At 46.6% G+C, this 20559-nt stretch overlaps 1 protein-coding gene across 3 annotated transcripts in view; it reads left to right on the top strand.

Annotated features, from left to right (window-relative positions):
* The window catches only part of LOC140068900 (IST1 homolog), a 62090-nt gene that overhangs the window by 16768 nt on the left and 24763 nt on the right, over nucleotides 1–20559 (top strand). For 2 of the 3 annotated variants that reach the window (XM_072114258.1, XM_072114259.1), the window contains exon 4: nucleotides 19591–19678. In XM_072114258.1, coding sequence (XP_071970359.1) covers nucleotides 19591–19678 — 88 coding nt within the window. Of the gene's footprint in view, nucleotides 1–8475; nucleotides 8833–19590; nucleotides 19679–20559 lie in introns of those variants that run through there. The other variant, XM_072114261.1, reaches the window with a different exon arrangement.

Here is a 20559-nt window from a genome sequence, read left to right as displayed (position 1 = left end):
TAACAAAATCAACAAAGGAAATGTATTCTTGAAGTTTTTTTGTCCTGGTTTGCTTATAAAAAGTGTCTGGTGCTTTCACTTGTATTTATTATACAAGTGCAACACAATTTGCTTTTTGCCTGACATTTTTTAATACTGTGCACTTAACCCCTTAATGACCAGGCCCTTTTTGTTTTGTTTTTTTAATTTTTCACTTCCCACCTTTTTTCATGTAAGGAGCTGTATGGGCTTGTTTTCTGCTTAACAAATTGCATTCCAAATGTAGTGAATTTGGTGAAAAAATGAATTTGCACCATTTTCTTGTGGGCTTGGATTTTAAAGATTTCAATGTGCACCCCAAATGACATGTCTACTTAATTCTTTGGGTCGGTACAATCATGGGGATACCAAATCCATATAGGTTTTATAATGTTTTCATAAGTTTACAAAAATTAAAGCCTCCTGTACAAAAAAAAAAGTTCTTCTTTTCCCATGTTCTGGCACTAATAACTTCTTCATACTTCAGTGTATGGAGCTGTGTGTGGTGCCCTTTTTGCAACTTTTTATGACTTTTCAACCATCTTTAGGACTGTGTGGCCTTAATCATTTTTTTTAATGAATTTTTTATATTTTGCAAAATGGCAAAAAAGTGGCATTTTCCACTTTGGGAGCTATTTTTCCATCAAGCGTTGGGAATAACCGTTATTATATTTTGATGGATCAGACATTTTGGGTTGCAGTGATACCTAAGATGTTCAGGATTTTTACTGTTTATTTATATGAGTTCTAGGGAAAGGTGGCATTCTATAGTACTTTTACACATCGGGGCACATTTACTTACTCGTTACTTGGAGTTCACAGAAAGTGCATTATCCGTGTATAATTACTCTGCCACGCTTCACAAAGATCGTGCTCCTGATATCATGCATGTTTCGCTTCCCCGCTCAGGTCCGCCGGAGTTTACCGTCTTCTTCCTGGTGCATGTAAGTGCTTGATCTTGTGACACAATTTGAAAGTTAACTGGTTCGCGACCGCCCGCCGTGTATTCATGGCGGTGGTCGGGTCCCGCTGCATGGAGAGGGCTCATGGGCTCATATTGCAGCAAAGACTTACCGGTAACACCCGCATGGGCGCCGCCATCTTGCCTAGGATCGTCGCTCCCCATGACGTCATCGGGGAGCGGCGATCCGTCTCCATAGTAGCCCGAGGCTATTTCGTTTTAACCCCTTCATTACAATGTGCTGATAGCACATTGGAATGAATGAGGAGGAAAATCGAGGAGGATCGATCAGACAACCTAGGGTTAAAGTACCCTAGGGAGTCTGAAAAATAGTAAAAAGAAAAATAAAAAAAAGTTAAAAAAAAAAATTATAATAAAAAAACCTAAAAATTCAAATCACCCCCCTTTCCCTAGAACTGACATAAATATAAACAAACAGTAAAAATTATAAACACATTAGGTATTGACGCGTCCGAAAATGCCCAATCTATCAAAATATATTAAAGTTTTTCACTGCGTTAAACCCCGTAGCGGAAAATAGCGCCCAAAGTCAAAAATGGCACTTTTTTGCCATTTTGAAAAATATAAAAAAAATCTATAAAAAGTGATCAAAAGGTCGTACAGTCCTAAAAATGATATAATTGAAAATATTATCAAATGTCGCAAAAAATGACACCACCCAAAGCTCCGTACAACAAAGTATAAAAAAGTTATTAGTGCCAGAAGATGGCAAAATCAAAAAAAAATCTTTGTACAGGAGGTTTTAACTTTTGTAAATGCATGAAAACATTATAAAAGCTATACAAATTTGGTATCCCTGCAATCGTACCAACCAAAAGAATAAAGTAGACATGTCATTTGGGGCGCTCACTGAAAGCCGTAATATCCAAGCCCACAAGAAAATGCGTTTTTTCACCATTTTCACTGCATTTGTAATTTTTTTCCCGCTTCACAGTACACGGCATGGAATATTCAATACAATCACTATGAAGTGCAATCTGTTACGCAGAAAACAAGCCTTCACACAGCTCTTTACGTGTAAAAATAAAAAAGTTATAGATTTTTGAAGGTGGGGAGTGAAAAATGGAAATGAAAAAACAGGAAAGGGCCCGGTCAAACCGGTTAAATGCTGCGCTCAGTCCGAATCAGTCGGATCTCCTGATGGCCCGACCACTGATTCCTGTCGCATGGAAGTGCAGCAACCCCACAATCCGATCATGTGCGACACAATCCCCAGTTAAATACTTGTCACAGCGGTGCAAATCCCGAAAACGTCGGAAAATCCGAAGAAAGTGCGGCCACGGACCCTTAATAAATAAGCCCCATGACAGTTGCACATTTTTTTTTTGGTGCATTTGCACATTGAAATACATGAGTATTATAATGTGTGAGTGCACCAAAAAATTATGTGCAACTGTCATGATTAATTAAAGGAAACCTACCACTTGAAGTGGCAGGTTTCAGAAGAAAACACCGAGCACCAGCTCAGGCTGAGCTGGTGCCGGTGCTTATTTTTGTTAGTGTTTTAAACCTACGGTATCGCGGTTTAAAACACTTTTTAAACTGTATAGCCGGCGCAGGGAGGTACGCGCTCGGCGCTTACCATGCGCGCGACCGTGCGCGTGGCTACATAGGAAGTGAAGGAGAGCCGCGCGCATGGTAAGCGCCGAGCGCGTACCTCCCTGCCCCAGCTATACAGTTTAAAAAGTGTTTTAAACCGTGATACCGCGGTTTAAAACACTGACAAAAATAAGCACCGGCACCAGCTCAGCCTGAGCTGGTGCTCGGTGTTTTCTTCTGAAACCTGCCACTTCAAGTGGTAGGTTTCCTTTAAAGGAAACCTTTAAAGGAAACCTACCACTTCAAGTGGCAGGTTTCTGGTGGAAATACCGGGCACCAGCTCAGGGTGAGCTGGTGCCGGAGCTTATTTTCGTTAGTGTTTTAAACCGCGGTATCGCGGTTTGAAACACTTTTTAAACTTTATAGCGGGCGCAGGCAGGTACGCGCTCGGCGCTTACCATGCGCGCGGCTCTCCTTCACTTCCTATGTAGCCACGCGCACGGTAAGCACCGAGCATGTACCTGCCTGCGCCGGCTACAAAGTTTAAAAAGTGTTTTAAACCGCGATACCGCGGTTTAAAACACTAACGAAAATGAGCTGGTGCCCGGTATTTCCATCAGAAACCTGCCACTTCAAGTGGTAGGTTTCCTTTAAGAGCTTGCAACACTATTACATAACTATTTAATAACTTGCACTAAGCATGCAAAAAACCTACAGTGCACAGTTTTACTATATTTGAGCCATTGTTTTGGAAGAGCCATCACAAAACCCTGATGTCAAACCTATTAACCCCTTAACGCTCTGCACCGTAGCTCTACTGAGTCCTCTTCATACAAGGGTGGGGGTTGTTGCATATTGCAGCAAACCCCCACCGCTAATAACCTTTCTGGCTATTAACCTTTCCGTTGCCGCTGGCAAAGTCGCCAGCGGCATTTAAAAGATGGCGGGGTGTGGGCGCCGCCATCTTTATTCCGATCATCGCTCCCCCGATCGGTGGCCATGGTAGCCTCGGGTCTTCGTTTGACCCGAGGCTACATGGCTTCTGCAGATTCGTTACAATGAGCCAGTGGCTCATTGTAATGAATGACCTTCAAAAATGCCATATATTGCAATACAGAAGTATTGCAGTATATGGTAGGAACGATCTGACCATATAGGCTCATTTCGCAAAAAATGTATGAAACAGTTATTAGCATCAGAAGATCGCAAAAAAATGTTTTCCTTTTTTGTACACATTGGTTTAATTTTTGAAAATGTATTAAAACGCCCTAAAACCTGTATAAATTTGGTATCACCGTGATCGTACCAAACCAAAGAATAAAGCTTTGGTGTTATTTGGAGCGCACAGTCAAAGTCGTAAAAACTGAGCCCACAAGAACGTTCAATTTTTCCACATTTGGAATTTTTTTCCAGCTTCGCAGTACACGGCATGTTAAAATAAATAACATTATGGGAAATTAAAATTTTTTATGCACAAAATAAGCCCTCACACAGGTCTGTACACATAAAAATTAAAAAGTTATGGATTTTTGAAGGTGGAGAGCGAGAAATGAGCGAAAAAAAACCCTGCGTCCTTAAGGGGTTAAAAATTTATGGGCAAAGCTGAAAAGGCAGGTGAGAGCACTTATGGCTCAGTTACACAGGTTATGTCAAAAGGAAAGGGCCCAAATTCCTACCTATCACTCATAACTATTGTGAGCAGCTTGTGGGAGGATATTCATAAATGTATGTACACTTTTGACTTTGTAAAAATGATCTCTCTGGCATTTGGCAAATATAAATAATTTTGGCAATAACTGACATTAAAATGGTGAATACTATTCTGATTTCATGCACGTGTCTATTTATAATGTGTATGTAAACTTCTGGTTTCAACTGTATCTGATGCTCTTAGTTGCATATACACTGCTCAAAAATAAAGGGAACACTCCAATGACACATCCTAGTTCTGAATGAATGAAATATTCTCATTGAATACTTTGTTCCGTACAATGTTGAATGAAGGTCTGGATTTGGAGTCACTTACAAAATTAAAGGGGAAAAACACACTACAGGCTGATCCAACTTTGATATAATTTCCATAAAACAAGAAAAAATGAGGCTCAGTAAAGGGTGTGGCCTTCACATACCTGTATGACCTCTCTACAGCATCTATGCATTCTCCTGATGAGCCCACATGTGCTAATGTTGTGATAGGAAACGCAACACTAGCGGCACGTATGATCAGTTGCCCTTAACCGATAGAGAACTGATTTACAAACTTTCTACTTACACAGTGTTTACTCCAAGCAAAGCAGTGATCAGTGAGCAAACATACTCACGGCTGATTTAAAAATGCTAACAAAATTACCAGTAATTGATGACATCCCAAAACAGCGTCACAACTGGCCACACTGTCTCCCACAATCAATAAAGCCACAGTGTGGCCCCAAAAATTTATTTATAATATATACTAGCACAAGAGGAGGTGAGGGCGGCACAGTGAAGCAATCGGATTAAGATCCAGGTGGGTGCAAGCTCTATAGGCCCGACTCAAGGCACCAAACAGATCCAAAGAAGTCAGCAGGAGAGCAGCACTCCGTGGTGATTAATGTTTATTCATACACCAGTGGTAGTACAATGCAACGTTTCGGCTAGCTCCATGTAGCCATTTTCAAGCAATGTGAAAGGTGATACAAGGCGGGTTTATATACCCCTGCAGGATGTGACATCATCAGTAGTGAAAACAAACAGTCAACATAACGACACATTGTGGCAGTATAAAAAGCATACAATAATTATACATCTGTGTCATATCGTGATGTGTAACAACATATGTGACACCAAGATTAAAATAAGGGGAGGAAAATCTACCATAACATGCCATTAGAAAAAGCTGTAGTGTAAGCACATGTCACAGGCTTGCTTAGCAACCGCGCCAGACGCACCAATGCACTATCCACGGCAAAGATTCATCAGGTCCCCTTCATGATGAGACGGCTTTGTCTGTCCGCATTGGTGGCAGTTACCCGACCCTGCGCCAAAGGAACATAGTGACCCGATTGCTGGTAGACGTCCGACCGACGGGACTCTGAGACTCCGATAGCCGCGCTTAGCAGGTCATGTGCCACAGCGGATCTCGCGAGATTACCTCCCGTGACGGGACGGTCATCTTTGTTTAGGGAAACCTGATCTGAGCCGATAGATTTGAGGGGTACACTAAGGTAAGTTTGTACTGCCATTGCACATGACACCACCAATTCTGTGTATCCTAAAGGCATTTTCGTACTTGCGTGAGGCAAAAAGGAGTGTCTGGACATGGCTGGATAAAAGAGAAATTTTTTTTTTTGAAAAATCCAGATGCAGGAAAATAAAGGCGTTTTGATGGTGATGGTCTCTCCATGGACAGTGAGAATCGTGATCTAAAAACAGAGATAATATCAATTAGTTTTATAAAGGGTAAATTTTAGAACAGACCAACAGTGATGAATATGTAATGCATATATCAGGCAGAAAAATCCGGGCATACTCAATTCAAGATGTTCACGTTAAATTCGACATTTAAACCATGTGGTTGTAATGAATTTAATTTGTGGATCCATTCGATCTCACGTTGTTTTAATAACTTTTGTCGATCACCTCCTCTTCGAAGAGGAGGGACGTGGTCGATGATGCTGAACTTCAATTGATGTATTTTGTGACCCATTTCAGAGAAATGCCGTGGGACTGGAAGGTCCAGCTTGGAAGTATTGATGGATGAGCGGTGATTGTGTAATCTTAACGGACATTCAGTGGTAGTCTCAACCAAGTAGGTTTTTGGGCAATTGCAGGTCAGTACATATATAACGTGATCGGATCTACAGGTAAGGTGATGTCTAATGGGATATCATATGACACATTTGATACAGGGTTTGTGAATCTCTCACCCTTCAACATATGACTGCAATTTTCACAATTCCTGCATGGGTAACATCCTGGTTTTAGTGTCATAGCTAAGTTAGACTTATGCAATAATGGACCGATGTCGCTTTTTACCAACTTGTCTCTTAGATTCTTCGACCGATTATATGAGAACAGTGGAGGCGTTTTGAATTCCTCAATCGTGTGATGATAATGTGTAAGGATCGCTCAGTGTTTTCGTATGACAGAGGCAATTGCATTGCTATGTGCACCAAATATGGATACAAATGGTATCCTATTTGGTGTAGTCTGTCCCTTGTCTTTTGGGTTAAGTAATGTCTGTTTATCCAGACCTTTAACTTTCTCCCTATGATTCGAGACCAGGTGTTTAGGATACCCTCTGGAAATCAATTTTTCAGACATCTCATTGCGTCTCGTGTCTATATGTGAGGGATCATCAACAATTCTTCGAACCCTAATCATCTGACTAAGGGGTAGAGAATCTCGGGTTCTCTTTGGGTGTGCACTGTCATAATGGAGAAGGTTATTCCGATCAGTTGCTTTGATGTATAAGTCGGTTTTCAGTCTATTCTCATCAATGTATACATTGGTGTCTAGGAATTGGATATTCGTCTGTGAAAATGTTGTGGTGAACTTGATATCGGGGTCCATAAGGTTTAATGTGTCACAAAAAAGATTGAACGCCTCTACACTGTCGGTCCACACCAGGAAGATATCGTCAATATACCACGACCATCTGAGTACATGTACAAAGAATGGTGACGAATATATTGACGATTCTTTCATGTCTGCCATAAACATATTGGCATACGTGGGGGCCATGTTGGCCCCCATTGCCATCCCACGTAGTTGTAAGTAATACTCATCACCAAATAGAAAGTAATTGCATGTCAATATGATTTCAAGTAAACCCAAAATAAATTCTTGGCCATCGGTGGAGATCGAGGTAGACTCAAGGGCCCTTCTAATGCACGAGAGACCTCTCTCATGGTTAATGCTTGTATAGAGACTCGTAACATCAAGTGATGCTAGGATAGCATTAGGGGGAATCTCTATGTCATGTATTTTGTTAAGAAAATCAGATGTGTCTCTGTAGCGAATCCACACAAGATTTTATCTGCATACATGGCCGCAGGAGACAATATTGAGTTCCTACCAGACACAATCGGTCTGCCTGGGGGATGCATCAAGTTCTTATGTATTTTTGGCAAACAGTAGAGAACCGGGGTAACCGGTTTCTCAGGGATGAGGAATTTGTGTGTAGCTTTGTCAATAATGTTCAGGGCAAAAGCGTTGTCTACCAGAATCCTCAATCTCCTCAAAATCCAAGGCAGAGGATTCTCAGACAGTCTATGGTACACTGCTGTATCTGTAAGCTGACTGCGGATCTCATCAAGGTATTTTGTATGATCCATGACAACAATGGCACCGCCTTTATCGGCAGGTTTTACCACTAATCTGTTGTCATGGATCAATTCAGTAAGTGCCTGTCTACAGGGGCGGGAGAGATTATTACGGACCCTGGAATGACTCAAGTGTTCCCAGTTAGTGTGTAGTGATGTTACATCTTTTTTTATAGCAGCCATAAAGGTTTCCACTGCACAGGAGTTGACAAAAGACATGAAACCCAGACTTTTTAAACAAAATTCAGATACACTATCATGACTGGCAGATAAGGGGTCAACCGCATGGTTTAAATGTCGAATTTAACGTGAACGTCTTGAATTGAGTATGCCCGGATTTTTCTGCCTGATATATGTATTACATATTTATCACTGTTGGTCTGTTCTAAAATTTACCCTTTATAAAACTAATTGATATTATCTCTGTTTTTAGATCACGATTCTCACTGTCCATGGAGAGACCATCACCATCAAAACGCCTTTATTTTCCTGCATCTGGATTTTTCAAAAAAAATTTTTTCTCTTTTATCCAGCCATGTCCAGACACTCTTTTTTGCCTCACGCAAGTACGAAAATGCCTTTGGGATACACAAAATTGGTGGTGTCATTTGCAATGGCAGTACAAGCAGTCCGAGGAGGGTGACGAGACTCCATCTGGTTTCCATTACAATGCGCTCGGTTCCCGAGTGCTAAGTAGTGATGGCACCACGGCCACTGACTAGTGGTCTGGGAGACACAGTTCATCCCGATGTGACTGACATGTATATTCTGCCGAGACACGCTTTTTGATACTTGCCTTAGTGTACCCCTCAAATCTATCGGCTCAGATCAGGTTTCCCTAAACAAAGATGGCCGTCCCGTCACGGGAGGTAATCTCTGTGATCCGCTGTGGCACATGACCTGCTAAGCGCTGCTATCTGAGTCTCAGAGTCCCGTCGCTCGGACATCTACTAGCAATCGGGTCACTATGTTCCTTTGGCGCAGGGTCGGGTAAGTGCCACCTATGCGGATAGACAAAGCCGTCTCATCATGAAGGGGACCTGATGAATCTTGGCCGTGGATAGTGCATTGGTGCGTCTGGCGCGGTTGCTAAGCAACCCTGTGACATGTGCTTACACTACAGCTTTTTCTAATGGCGTGTTATGGTAGATTTTCCTCCCCATATTTTAATCTTGGTGTCACATATGTTGTTACACATCACGATATGACACAGATGTATAATTATTGTATGCTTTTTATACTGCCACAATGTATCATTATGTTGACTGTTTGTTTTCACTACTGATGATGTCACATCCTGCGGGGGATATAAACCCGCCTTGTATCACCTTTCACATTGCTTGAAAATGGCTACATGGAGCTAGCCGAAACGTTGCATTGTACTACCACTGGTGTTGAATAAACATTAATCACCACGGAGTGCTGCTCTCCTGCTGTCTTCTTTATAATTATATACTAGATAAATTATCTGATAGTACTTCCCCCAAATTGATTTTGAGTAATAATGCCCCACACTTTTTCATGTACACAACACATAATGCATTTGCAATGCAGTTCAAAACAGAAAAGCAAACACATCATGTGACTGCAGACTCAATAATAGAGTCATTTTAATAATATACCCTAAGCCGGCATTATTCATTTACATACAACACCCTTATATACAGTGCATCTGTTAGGATCAGTGGATCCTCTGGACCACCGCGGGAGATGTAACTAGCCAACACCTGGAACCGGAGCCTAGCGGCACCTGGTATTCACCAGAGCCCGCCGCAAAGCGGGTTGGACTTGCTGCGGCAGGATACCACTAGGTCGTTCCCAGGTGTGACTAGCCCACGGTGGCAGCCGAGGTCGAGGTACCTTAGCGGATGACAATCTCGTAGACAGGTCCAGGCACGGGGTCAGGGCAGGCGGCAGAGATGCAACGTCAGGTCCAAGTCCGGGGTCAGCAACAGGAGGTCCAGGCAGGTGGGAGAGGGAACACAGGCACACGGAACACAGCAACACGGAGGAACTCAGGTAACACAGGAGCGGGAACACACAGGAATACACGGGAACGCAGGAATACACGGGAACGCAGGAATACACAGGAACGCAGGAATAATCGCTAGTAAGCTTTCTCTAAGGCTATGAGGCACAAAGATCCGGCAAGGGTAACAGGAAGAGGCAAGCTTATGAAGAATTGGGCAATATGGCCAGCGCCAATTAATGGCGCGCTGGCCCTTTAAATTTGGAGAAGGTGCCGCGCGCGCGCCCTAGCAGTCGGGGACGCGCGCGCACAGCGGAGGGGAGTGAGCCAGGAGCCGGGACGGGTGAGATGCGCTGGCGGCGCGCTGGCGGGGGCAGGGCGGCACGGGTGAGCCCGCGACCCGCGATGTGGGTCGCGGGACCACCCGTGACAGTACCCCCCCCCTTCGGCCTCCCCCTCCTCCTAGGCTGGAGGAACCTCTGCAGAAGACTACGATCCAATATGTTGTCCTCTGGCTCCCACGACCTTTCTTCAGGCCCGAACCCCCTCCAGTCAACCAAGAAGAACCGCTTCCCCCTCACCGTCTTCATGTCCAAGATCTCTTTTACCTCATATGTGTTGGTAGAGTCCGCCACTGGAGTAGGAGGAGGATCTTGCTGGGAGAAGCGATTCAAGATGACAGGCTTGAGTAGGGAGACATGAAAGGAGTTCGGGATGCGCATGGTGGGAGGAAGGCGCAGCTTATAAGCCACAGGGTTAATACGCTTCAGCACCTCAAATGGACCCAGATAGCGAGGGCCAAGCTTGTAGCTGGGAATCTTCAACCGGACATATTTTGAAGACAGCCACACTTTATCCCCTGGAGAGAAGATGGGAGGAGACCTGCGTTTTTTATCGGCCTGAGTCTTGGTGCGGGCAGAGGCCTGAAGCAGGGACTGACGAGTCTGCTCCCAAATAGCTTTAAGGTCCGTTACCAACTCTTCCACAGCAGGAACATCAGCAGACACGGAGAGAGGTAGGGGTGGACGTGGATGTCTTCCATATAGAACAAAGAAGGGTGATGCACCAGCAGACTCCGAATCCAGGGAGTTATAAGAGAACTCTGCCCAAGGTAGCAAAGTGGACCAGTTATCCTGACGGGCAGAGACAAAGTGACGCAGGTAACAGCCCAAAGTCTGGTTAACTCTTTCAACCTGTCCATTAGATTGAGGATGGTATGCAGAAGAGAAGTCCAGTTTTATCTGCAGTTGATTACACAGGGCTCGCCAGAAGCGGGAGACAAACTGGACCCCTCGGTCCGAGACTATGTGCAACGGAAGTCCATGTAGGCGAAAGATGTGGGTGAAGAACTGGCTGGCAAGGTGTGGAGCAGACGGCAGGCCTGGCAGAGGAACAAAATGAGACATTTTGGAAAAGCGGTCGGTTACCACCCAGATAACGGTATTGCCAGATGATGGTGGCAGATCTGTAATAAAGTCCATAGCCACGTGAGACCACGGGCAGGTAGGCACGGGTAACGGCAACAGAAGACCAGCTGGTTTTTGTCGTGAGGGCTTATTACGAGCACAAGAGGTACAGGACCGCACAAAATCCCGAACGTCCTTGACCAAATCAGGCCACCAATAGAATCGGGAAATTAGGGCCACAGAGCGCTGCACTCCAGGGTGCCCAGCCACACGAGAGGAATGTCCCCAGGTCAGAATCCTCTTTCGAAGACCAGGTCGCACATAAGTCTTGCCGGGAGGTAATTGCCGGAGGTCCACCGGCGCTGCCAGCACAAGTCTCTCAGGAGGAACGATGTATCTCGGGGCACAGTCCTCCCCCATAACATCCGAAGCACGGGACAAGGCGTCAGCCTTGATGTTTTTCTCGGCAGGGCGAAAATGGATTTGGAAGTCAAAACGGGAAAAGAAGAGAGACCACCGGGCTTGACGCGGGTTCAACCGCTGAGCCGACTGTAGGTATTGGAGGTTCTTGTGGTCAGTGTAGATGCTGACTGGAAATCTGGCTCCCTCCAACAGATGACGCCACTCCTCCAAGGCCAGCTTGATGGCCAGAAGCTCACGATCTCCAATAGAATAATTCCTCTCTGCAGGGGAGAAAATTTTGGAGAAGAAGCCGCAAGATAGAGTACGGCCCCTAGGCCCCTTCTGAGTAAGGACCGCTCCAGCTCCTACGGAGGAGGCATCAACCTCCACAAAAAATGGCTTCTCGGTATCTGGTCTGGTAAGGACGGATGCAGAAGAAAAAGCAGACTTTAACCTCGTGAAGGCCTGGTCAGCCGCTGGGGGCCAGGCACGAGAATTGACACCTTTCTTCGTTAGCGCCACCATAGGAGCTACCAGAGTCGAGAAGTGAGGAATGAATTGTCTATAATAATTTGCGAAGCCCAGGAATCTTTGAATAGCCCGTAGTCCCACTGGGCGTGGCCACTGAAGAACCGCAGATAACTTATCAGGATCCATTTGCAAGCCTTTATCGGAAATAATGTAGCCGAGGAATGGAAGGCTTTTTTGATGAAACAGGCACTTCTCCAGTTTGGCGTAGAGATGGTTGGCCCTGAGGCGGCTGAGCACTTGCCGTACATGGGAATGGTGGGACTCGAGGTCAGCAGAATACACAAGGATGTCATCCAGGTAAACCACAACACAGCGGTACAATAAGTCCCTGAAGATATCGTTGACAAACTCTTGGAAAACGGCTGGCGCATTACAGAGTCCGAAAGGCATAACTAAATATTCAAAATGCCCATCACGGGTGTTAAAGGCGGTCTTCCACTCGTCGCCCCTCCTGATGCGGATAAGATTGTAGGCCCCACGAAGATCCAGCTTGGTAAAGACTCTCGCACCCCGTAGGCGATCAAACAGCTCCGTGATCAGCGGCAGAGGATAGCGATTCTTAACGGTGACTTTGTTAAGACCGCGATAGTCAATACAGGGGCGGAGAGAGCCATCTTTCTTGGTGACAAAAAAGAAGCCGGCGCCTGCCGGAGAGGAGGATTTACGGATGAAGCCTCTTTGTAGATTCTCCTGGACATACTCGGACATGGCGGCTGTTTCAGGTACCGAGAGCGGGTACACCCGACCCCGAGGAGGAGAAGATCCAGGCAGCAGGTCGATGGGGCAATCGTAGGGACGATGTGGAGGAAGGGTCTCAGCTTGTTTCTTGGAGAACACATCCGCGAAGTCCTGGTATGGAGCGGGAAGCCCCCCCAAAGGCTTAGGAGACAAGGTAGAAGTCCCGACAGGGAGCGGATGTAGAACCTTCATACAGTGTGATGAACAATCCGGACCCCAGCGGAGAATCTCCCCAGAAGACCAGTCCAGAACAGGGGCATGATGTTGCAACCAGGGGAGGCCCAGCAGGAGAGTGGAAGTGCACTGGGGCAGCACAAAAAAGGACAGTCTTTCTCTATGTAATGCTCCAACTTGCAGGAGCAGGGGTTCTGTGCGAAACCGGATGGGCACGGAGAGAATTTGGCCACTGACCGAGGCAATGGACAATGGCCTCCTGAGACGAACCACCGGGAAGTGATGCTGGGAGACCAGGGCAGCATCCATAAAGTTCGCTGTAGAGCCCGAATCCAGGAAGGCGGAAACTTGGATCTGGGTGCCAGAGCCAACGCTGAGGAGTACGGGGAGAGTCAAGCGTGGAGAAGCTTTATTCTCACCTAGGGACGCTTCTCCTGAGAAGCCTAGGTGCTGGCGTTTCCCGAACGTTGGGGGCGGACAGGACAAGCCCCGACGAAGTGCTCTGGGCTGGCACAATACATGCACAGGTTCTCCTGACGTCGCCTGGAACGCTCTTGTAGAGAAAGCCGGACTCGGTCCACCTGCATAGGTTCATCAGCAGAAGATTCAGCCGGGGGCTGAAGCGGCTTTTGGAATACAGGTGCCAGGCGAGGAAGACGTCTAAGACGGCCTTGGGGGTACTCGGAGCGTAGTTCCACAGCGCGCTCCTTAAACCGCACATCAATTCGAGTGGCCAGGGTGATCAGACCACTCAGAGTTGACGGCAGGTCCCGTGCTGCCAGCGCGTCCTTGACCTGCGCAGAAAGTCCTTTCTTGAAGGTAGCAATGAGGGCCGCATCGTTCCAGGCAAGTTCAGAAGCCAGGGTGCGGAACTGAACTGCGTACTCTCCCACAGATGAGTTACCCTGGCGCAGGTTCAATAATGCAGACTCCGCAGAGGAGGCTCGGGCCGGTTCCTCGAAGACTGACCGGAACTCTGCCAGAAATTCCGAGAGGGTAGCGACAACCGGGTCATCCCTGTCCCAAAGAGGAGTAGCCCAGGCCAGGGCCTTCCCGGAAAGGAGGCTGAGGAAAAATGCCACCTTGGACCGCTCTGTGGAAAATTGCGACGGCATAAGTTCTATGTGCAGGGAGCACTGGGTGATGAAGCCCCTGCACATCTTGGGATCCCCGTCATACTTGCCGGGCAAAGAGAGACGTAGCCTGGGTTCAGCAGCAGGGAGATAAGCCGGGGTAGCAGGAGTCGCAGCGGCCACCTCAGGAGACTGTTGCTGATGCTGGGTAGCTAGCAGCTGTTGCAGCATGGCGGTGACTTGCTCCAGTTGATTCCGTTGTGCAGCAATCTGCCGGGACTGGTGGATCACGATGGTGGCGAGATCAGGCTGACTGGGAGAAGAAGCCTCGGCGGGATCCATGGCCGGATCTTACTGTTAGGATCAGTGGATCCTCTGGACCACCGCGGGAGATGTAACTAGCCAACACCCGGAACCGGAGCCTAGCGGCACCTGGTATTCACCAGAGCCCGCCGCAAAGCGGGTTGGACTTGCTGCGGCAGGATACCACTAGGTCGTTCCCAGGTGTGACTAGCCCACGGTGGCAGCCGAGGTCGAGGTACCTTAGCGGATGACAATCTCGTAGACAGGTCCAGGCACGGGGTCAGGGCAGGCGGCAGAGATGCAACGTCAGGTCCAAGTCCGGGGTCAGCAACAGGAGGTCCAGGCAGGTGGGAGAGGGAACACAGGCACACGGAACACAGCAACACGGAGGAACTCAGGTAACACAGGAGCGGGAACACACAGGAATACACGGGAACGCAGGAATACACGGGAACGCAGGAATACACGGGAACGCAGGAATAATCGCTAGTAAGCTTTCTCTAAGGCTATGAGGCACAAAGATCCGGCAAGGGTAACAGGAAGAGGCAAGCTTATGAAGAATTGGGCAATATGGCCAGCGCCAATTAATGGCGCGCTGGCCCTTTAAATTTGGAGAAGGTGCCGCGCGCGCGCCCTAGCAGTCGGGGACGCGCGCGCACAGCGGAGGGGAGTGAGCCAGGAGCCGGGACGGGTGAGATGCGCTGGCGGCGCGCTGGCGGGGGCAGGGCGGCACGGGTGAGCCCGCGACCCGCGATGTGGGTCGCGGGACCACCCGTGACAGCATCCTTGACTAATTTATATATTATGTATGTCATCTACAGCCCCTCTCAAAGTCATTTACATACAGACCCCTCTAATCTATTAATGTATATACTGTCTGCATGTAAATGCCTCAATATAAAGAGCCACACCCATTTAAATTATTAAAGGGATTTTCCCACCAATCTAGATGCTGATCAGTGGGGTCTCAGTGATGAGCACTCACAGAGATGAATGGAGAAGACGGTCGCTCTATGGCTTACCGCCCGCCAGCCCCCAGTAGTATATACAGCCAGCAAGCCCCTAGTAGTGTATACAGCCAGCCAGCCCCCAGTAGTGTGTACAGCCAGCAAGCCCCTAGTAGTGTATACAGCGAGCCAGCCCCCAGTAGTTTATACAGCTGGTCAGCCCCCCAGTAGTATATATAGCCAGTCAGCCCCCAGTAGTATATATAGCCAACCACCCCCAGTAGTATATAGTCACCAGCCCCCAGTAGTATATAGCCACCAGCCCCCTGTAGTATATAGCCACCAGCACCCTGTAGTATATCCAGCCCCCTGTAGTATATAGCCACCAGCTCCCAGTAGTATATAGCCACCATCCCCTATAGTATATAGCCTGCCAGCCCCTAGTAGTATGTAGCCACCAGCTCCCTGTAGTATATAGCCACCAGTCCTCTGCAGTATACATCCAGCCCCCTGTAGTATATAGCCACCAGTCCTCTGCAGTATACATCCAGCCCCCTGTAGTATATAGCCATCAGCCCCCAGTAGTTTATAGCCACCAGTCCCATGTAGTATACAGCCATCCCCCTGTAGTATGCAGCCAGTCTCCTGTAGTATATAGACAACAGGCGCCAGTAGTATATAGCCACTAGCCCCCAGTAGTATATAGACACCAGCTCCCAGTAGTATAAAGCCAACAGCTCACAGTAGTATATATCCACCAACCGCCTGTAGTATATAGCTACAAAAAAAATTAAACTATATACTCACCTCATCTTCCCTTCCAGTGATCCCACAACACTGCAGCCATCTTCTTTCTCTTTTGTTGGGCAGCCGCCGGCCTCTTTGAAGACACAGCTGCCATCTGTGGGAGAGATTGCCAATGCACTGGTTCGGTGGCAGCATGTAGTGATGGGACGCTGGTGGTGTGATGTCATCACACCCAGGGGCAGATTTACTTGCCCGGTCCTGTCGCGATCCAGCGGTGCGTTCTCTGATGAGGATTCAGGTCTTCCGGCGATTCACTAAGGTTGTGCGCCCGATGTCCACCAGGTGTCGCTGCTGCGCCGAGGTCCGCCGAGATCCACCGTAGTTCAACTGGTTCTTCTCGGTGCATGTGAGTGCTTGATTTTGCGACACACTTCGTTTTTTAAAATCCGTCGGGTTTTCCGTCGGCCACGGACCCTGATTTCTGTCGTGTGTAAGCCGGTGCAATTGCGCCGAAATCCAATCAAGTGCACCAAAATCCCGGCGGAATTCGGTGCAAAACGGAAAAAATCGGGAAACCCGACGAAAGTGCGGCCGCAGGGCCCTTAGTAAATGAGTCTATCACTACATGCTGCTGCTGAAACAGTGCATCAGCGATCTCCCCCATCGATGGCAGCTGTGTCTCACTGACACAGATGCCATCGGTGATCCTTGTGTGTGATACGGGCAGCTGCTGCACATCGCACACAGAGACAGTCAGTGAGTCAGCTGAGCTGAGTCGCTGACTGTCCAACTGGTGCGGCCCCTTTAAAAGTAAAGTGGTGGGTGCCCCGGAATCTGTCCCTGGCTGTGGCTTCTACTATTCTACCATATAAGAGTTTATTTCCTTGGAGGGTAAAGGTTGCTAATTTCTTCTCGCTGGATGGGCATGAGGTTTGTTTTCTGATATAAACAAACCCCTCCGCCTTTTTTATTTTCACGATCATTTCTAAAAAGACTATAACCATCTATAGCAGCGATGGCGAACCTATGGCACGCGTGCCACAGACGGCACGCAAAGCCATTTCTGTTGGCACGCGTACCGTCGCCGGTAAGCCTGTGCCCGCTGCCCATAAAAATTTGTCTATGCGACCGGCGGAACTTTGCGCTGCTCCATAGACAGAACCGCAGAGTTTTTGCGCATGCGCGGTAACTTGGGAAGCGCTGAAAGTTTCAGTTGCTCCCATAGAAACCGTGCATGCGCAGTAATTATCCCGGCCCGCTCCGCTCTGCTCCCTCCTGGTTCACTCCGCTCTGCTCTGGCCCCGTAGCCCCCCTCTCCTCCGCTCCGTAGCCCCCCTCTCCTCCGCTCCGTAGCCCCCCTCTCCACCGCTCCATACCCCCCCTCTCCTCCGCTCCGTAGCCCCCCTCTCCTCCGCTCCATAGCCCCCCTCTCCTCCGCTCCGTGGCCCCACTCTCCTCCGCTCCGTGGCCCCCCTCTCTTCCGCTCCGTGGCCCCCCTCTCCTCCGCTCCGTAGCCCCCCTCTCCTCCGCTCCGTAGCCCCCCTCTCCTCTGCTCCAGGTGGGAGTGGAGAATACATACAGCGTAACCTGCATGCATTCCTGGAGAACCTTCCTGTAGAAGAAAATAAAATAAAGTAAGTTTATCTGTGTATATGTATGTAATGAGTATATGTATGTGTATATGTATGTGTATATGTATGTAATGTGTATATGTATGTGATGTGTATATGTGATGTGTATATGTATGTGATGTGTATATGTGGGTGTATATGTATGTGATGTGCATATGTAGGTGTTTATGCATGTGATGTGTATATGTAGGTGTTTATATGTGTATACATATATATATATATATATAATATATATATATATATTCTGTATGTATTTTATACTACATGGCGATAAGCTGTATGCATTTTATACTACATGGCGGCATTCTGTATGCATTTTATACTACATGGTGACAAGCTGTATGCATTTTATACTATATTACGTATATGACTCGTTTTCTCAATTAAAACCTTGTTATTCTAGTTAAATTTTTGTGTTGGCACTTCACTTCAAGTCAGAAGGGTTTGGGTTGCATTTTAGGCACTCGGCCTCTAAAAGGTTCTCCATCACTGATCTATAGTAACAGCCCAGTCATAGCTATTGTTGAACCGCGTTTCACAGATGCCCACTATATAATTTTGCCCTCCAACATTAAGACTTCCAATTCCTCCAGCTTGTTTGTGAAGCTTCTGGCATTCGTGTACATGCCCTTTATATTGTTCCCCCATCCTTATTCCTTTGGCTATTATGAAATGAAATGACTCCACTTCCTGTGAGATTTTTGACATTTGTCAACAAACATTTATCTTTTATACCTATATATTTCTTTGGTCTAGCTGCATTCATGATTCCCTCCTTACTTTGCTTTTAAACCCTATGCCTCTAAAAATAATCCCACCTCACTGTTTTATCCCTGTCTTGTCTACTCTCTCTTCTTTACTCCCCCCCCCTCCCCCCCACATGCTAGTTTAAAAGCTCATCCAGACAAGTAACCATCTTCTCCCCCAGCACAGCCGCACTCTCCACATTTAGGTGCGGCCTGACCTTAGCAAAGAGCCTGTTGGACGACAGAGGATTTGGTCCAGTTCTCCATGAACCAAACCCTCCTTCCTGCACCATTTTCTGCTTGTGGCACTGGTAGTATTTCTGAATACACTACCATGGAGGTTTATGTTTGAGCTTAATACCTAGTTCCCGAAAATAATTTTTAAGGACCTTCCATCTCCCACTGACTTTGTCATTGGTACCAATTTGGACCATGACAGCTGTATCTTCTCTAATCCTAGAACAATCTGTCTATCCGATCTGCAACATGCTGAAACTGAGCACCTGGAAGACAACATACTGTTTGGCATTCATGGTCCTGGTGATAGATAACCCTATCTGTCCACTTAATTTATAGAAACCTCTACCACCAACATCTATGTAACCCTTTCTGCACTCCTATTCCCAACCTTCCTACAACAGTCATCGCCCTGGTTGCTAGGGGCAGCCTTCTGTAGTGATGCTGCTTCTGGCCTTGCATCCCTAATATCAGCCAAACATGCATATTTATGGCACTTTTCCCTTTACCCCTTTTTCTAACTGTTATCCATCTGCACTTATATAGTGCATTTCAAATATATCTGACATCAGCTGAATCCTTTTCATACGTCTCATATAATGGTGTGCATTTAATTAGGGGTTAAATGGAAAATTGCTCTGCTGTATTTTGTTATGATAACAACAATAGAGCTTCATTCCAGACAACTTTCATTACCTCCCAGTATAGCTCTCTGAAAGTCATTAAAGTAATTCACTCTAGCCGCAGGCTGCAATGATCTGTAGGTCCCAATATCATTGTGGGGGTGTGACTGGTAACCAAATCTATACCGTAATTCTTCATGAAGTATTTTGTTAATTCACAGAGAATTGGATCCAACATTAGTTGAGCCGGTATCTACTGTGATCTGGGCTGCTCCTCGTTTAGAAACAGAAGTCCCTAGTCTGATGAAGGTGAGTTGAAATAATAAATTAAGCAGTTTACACTGTTTACCTGGTATGGAAACAGGGTAGGCATAAGTAGGGGGGAATGGGCAATTGCCCTGGGCCCACATCACTAAAAGGGCCTCCTGCCACTGATTTCTCTCTGCAAGAGGAAGAGCAGGAATCCCCTGCAGATGGGAGCATCTCCTCTCTCCAGCACCTAAATAAGCAGAGAGGAGGTGTGCAGCAAAAATGTGTCTCTAGGTGCCGTGCCTCCAGATTTGTGCTCTTAATCTTTTCAGACCCTAGAAACACCCCTGGAAGTTTTTTTTTATTGTGGTTATGAGTAAATCTATGTCTAAAATGATTGCATGTCTGGAATATTTAAGGGCCCCGCTAATAATTTTGCCCAGGGTCCCAGTTAGTCTAAAACCAGTTCTGTATAGAAATTGTAATTTGTAACAATTATACTGAACAAAACCATATACAGTAAAAAATTTACCAAATGAAGGGAATTGACACTTTCTGTAGAAAAATGGCTTATATAATGGCTTATAACAGCACAGCAGACATATGCAATTTTGGGGTCAAAGAATTTATCTACATACTCATTCATATTTGCCAGGCGTGTACCATGTGTTTAGTTCTAAGATGAGTTGGGACATACATATATTTATGTTTGGAATTGAAATTTCCGAATTTAAGACAGAAATTTCTGAATTAGTAGGGATTGCTGAGGTTCTCTAGTTATGGGAAAAGGCTGTAGTTGTGGGGGATAGATATAGGTGGCCAAAATTGTATATGGATGGGCATAGCTGTGAAGCTGTATATGGACACTCTCCAATTTACATACAAGAAGGTGCTTGAAGTAGAAGATGTCTGTAAGATTCATATGTTGCACATAACATGGA

Source organism: Engystomops pustulosus, chromosome 7 (assembly GCF_040894005.1).
Source record: "Engystomops pustulosus chromosome 7, aEngPut4.maternal, whole genome shotgun sequence".
Lineage (NCBI taxonomy): Eukaryota > Metazoa > Chordata > Amphibia > Anura > Leptodactylidae > Engystomops > Engystomops pustulosus.
Note: the sequence above shows the minus strand (reverse complement) of the source record. Positions and strands in the feature narration are given on the sequence as shown.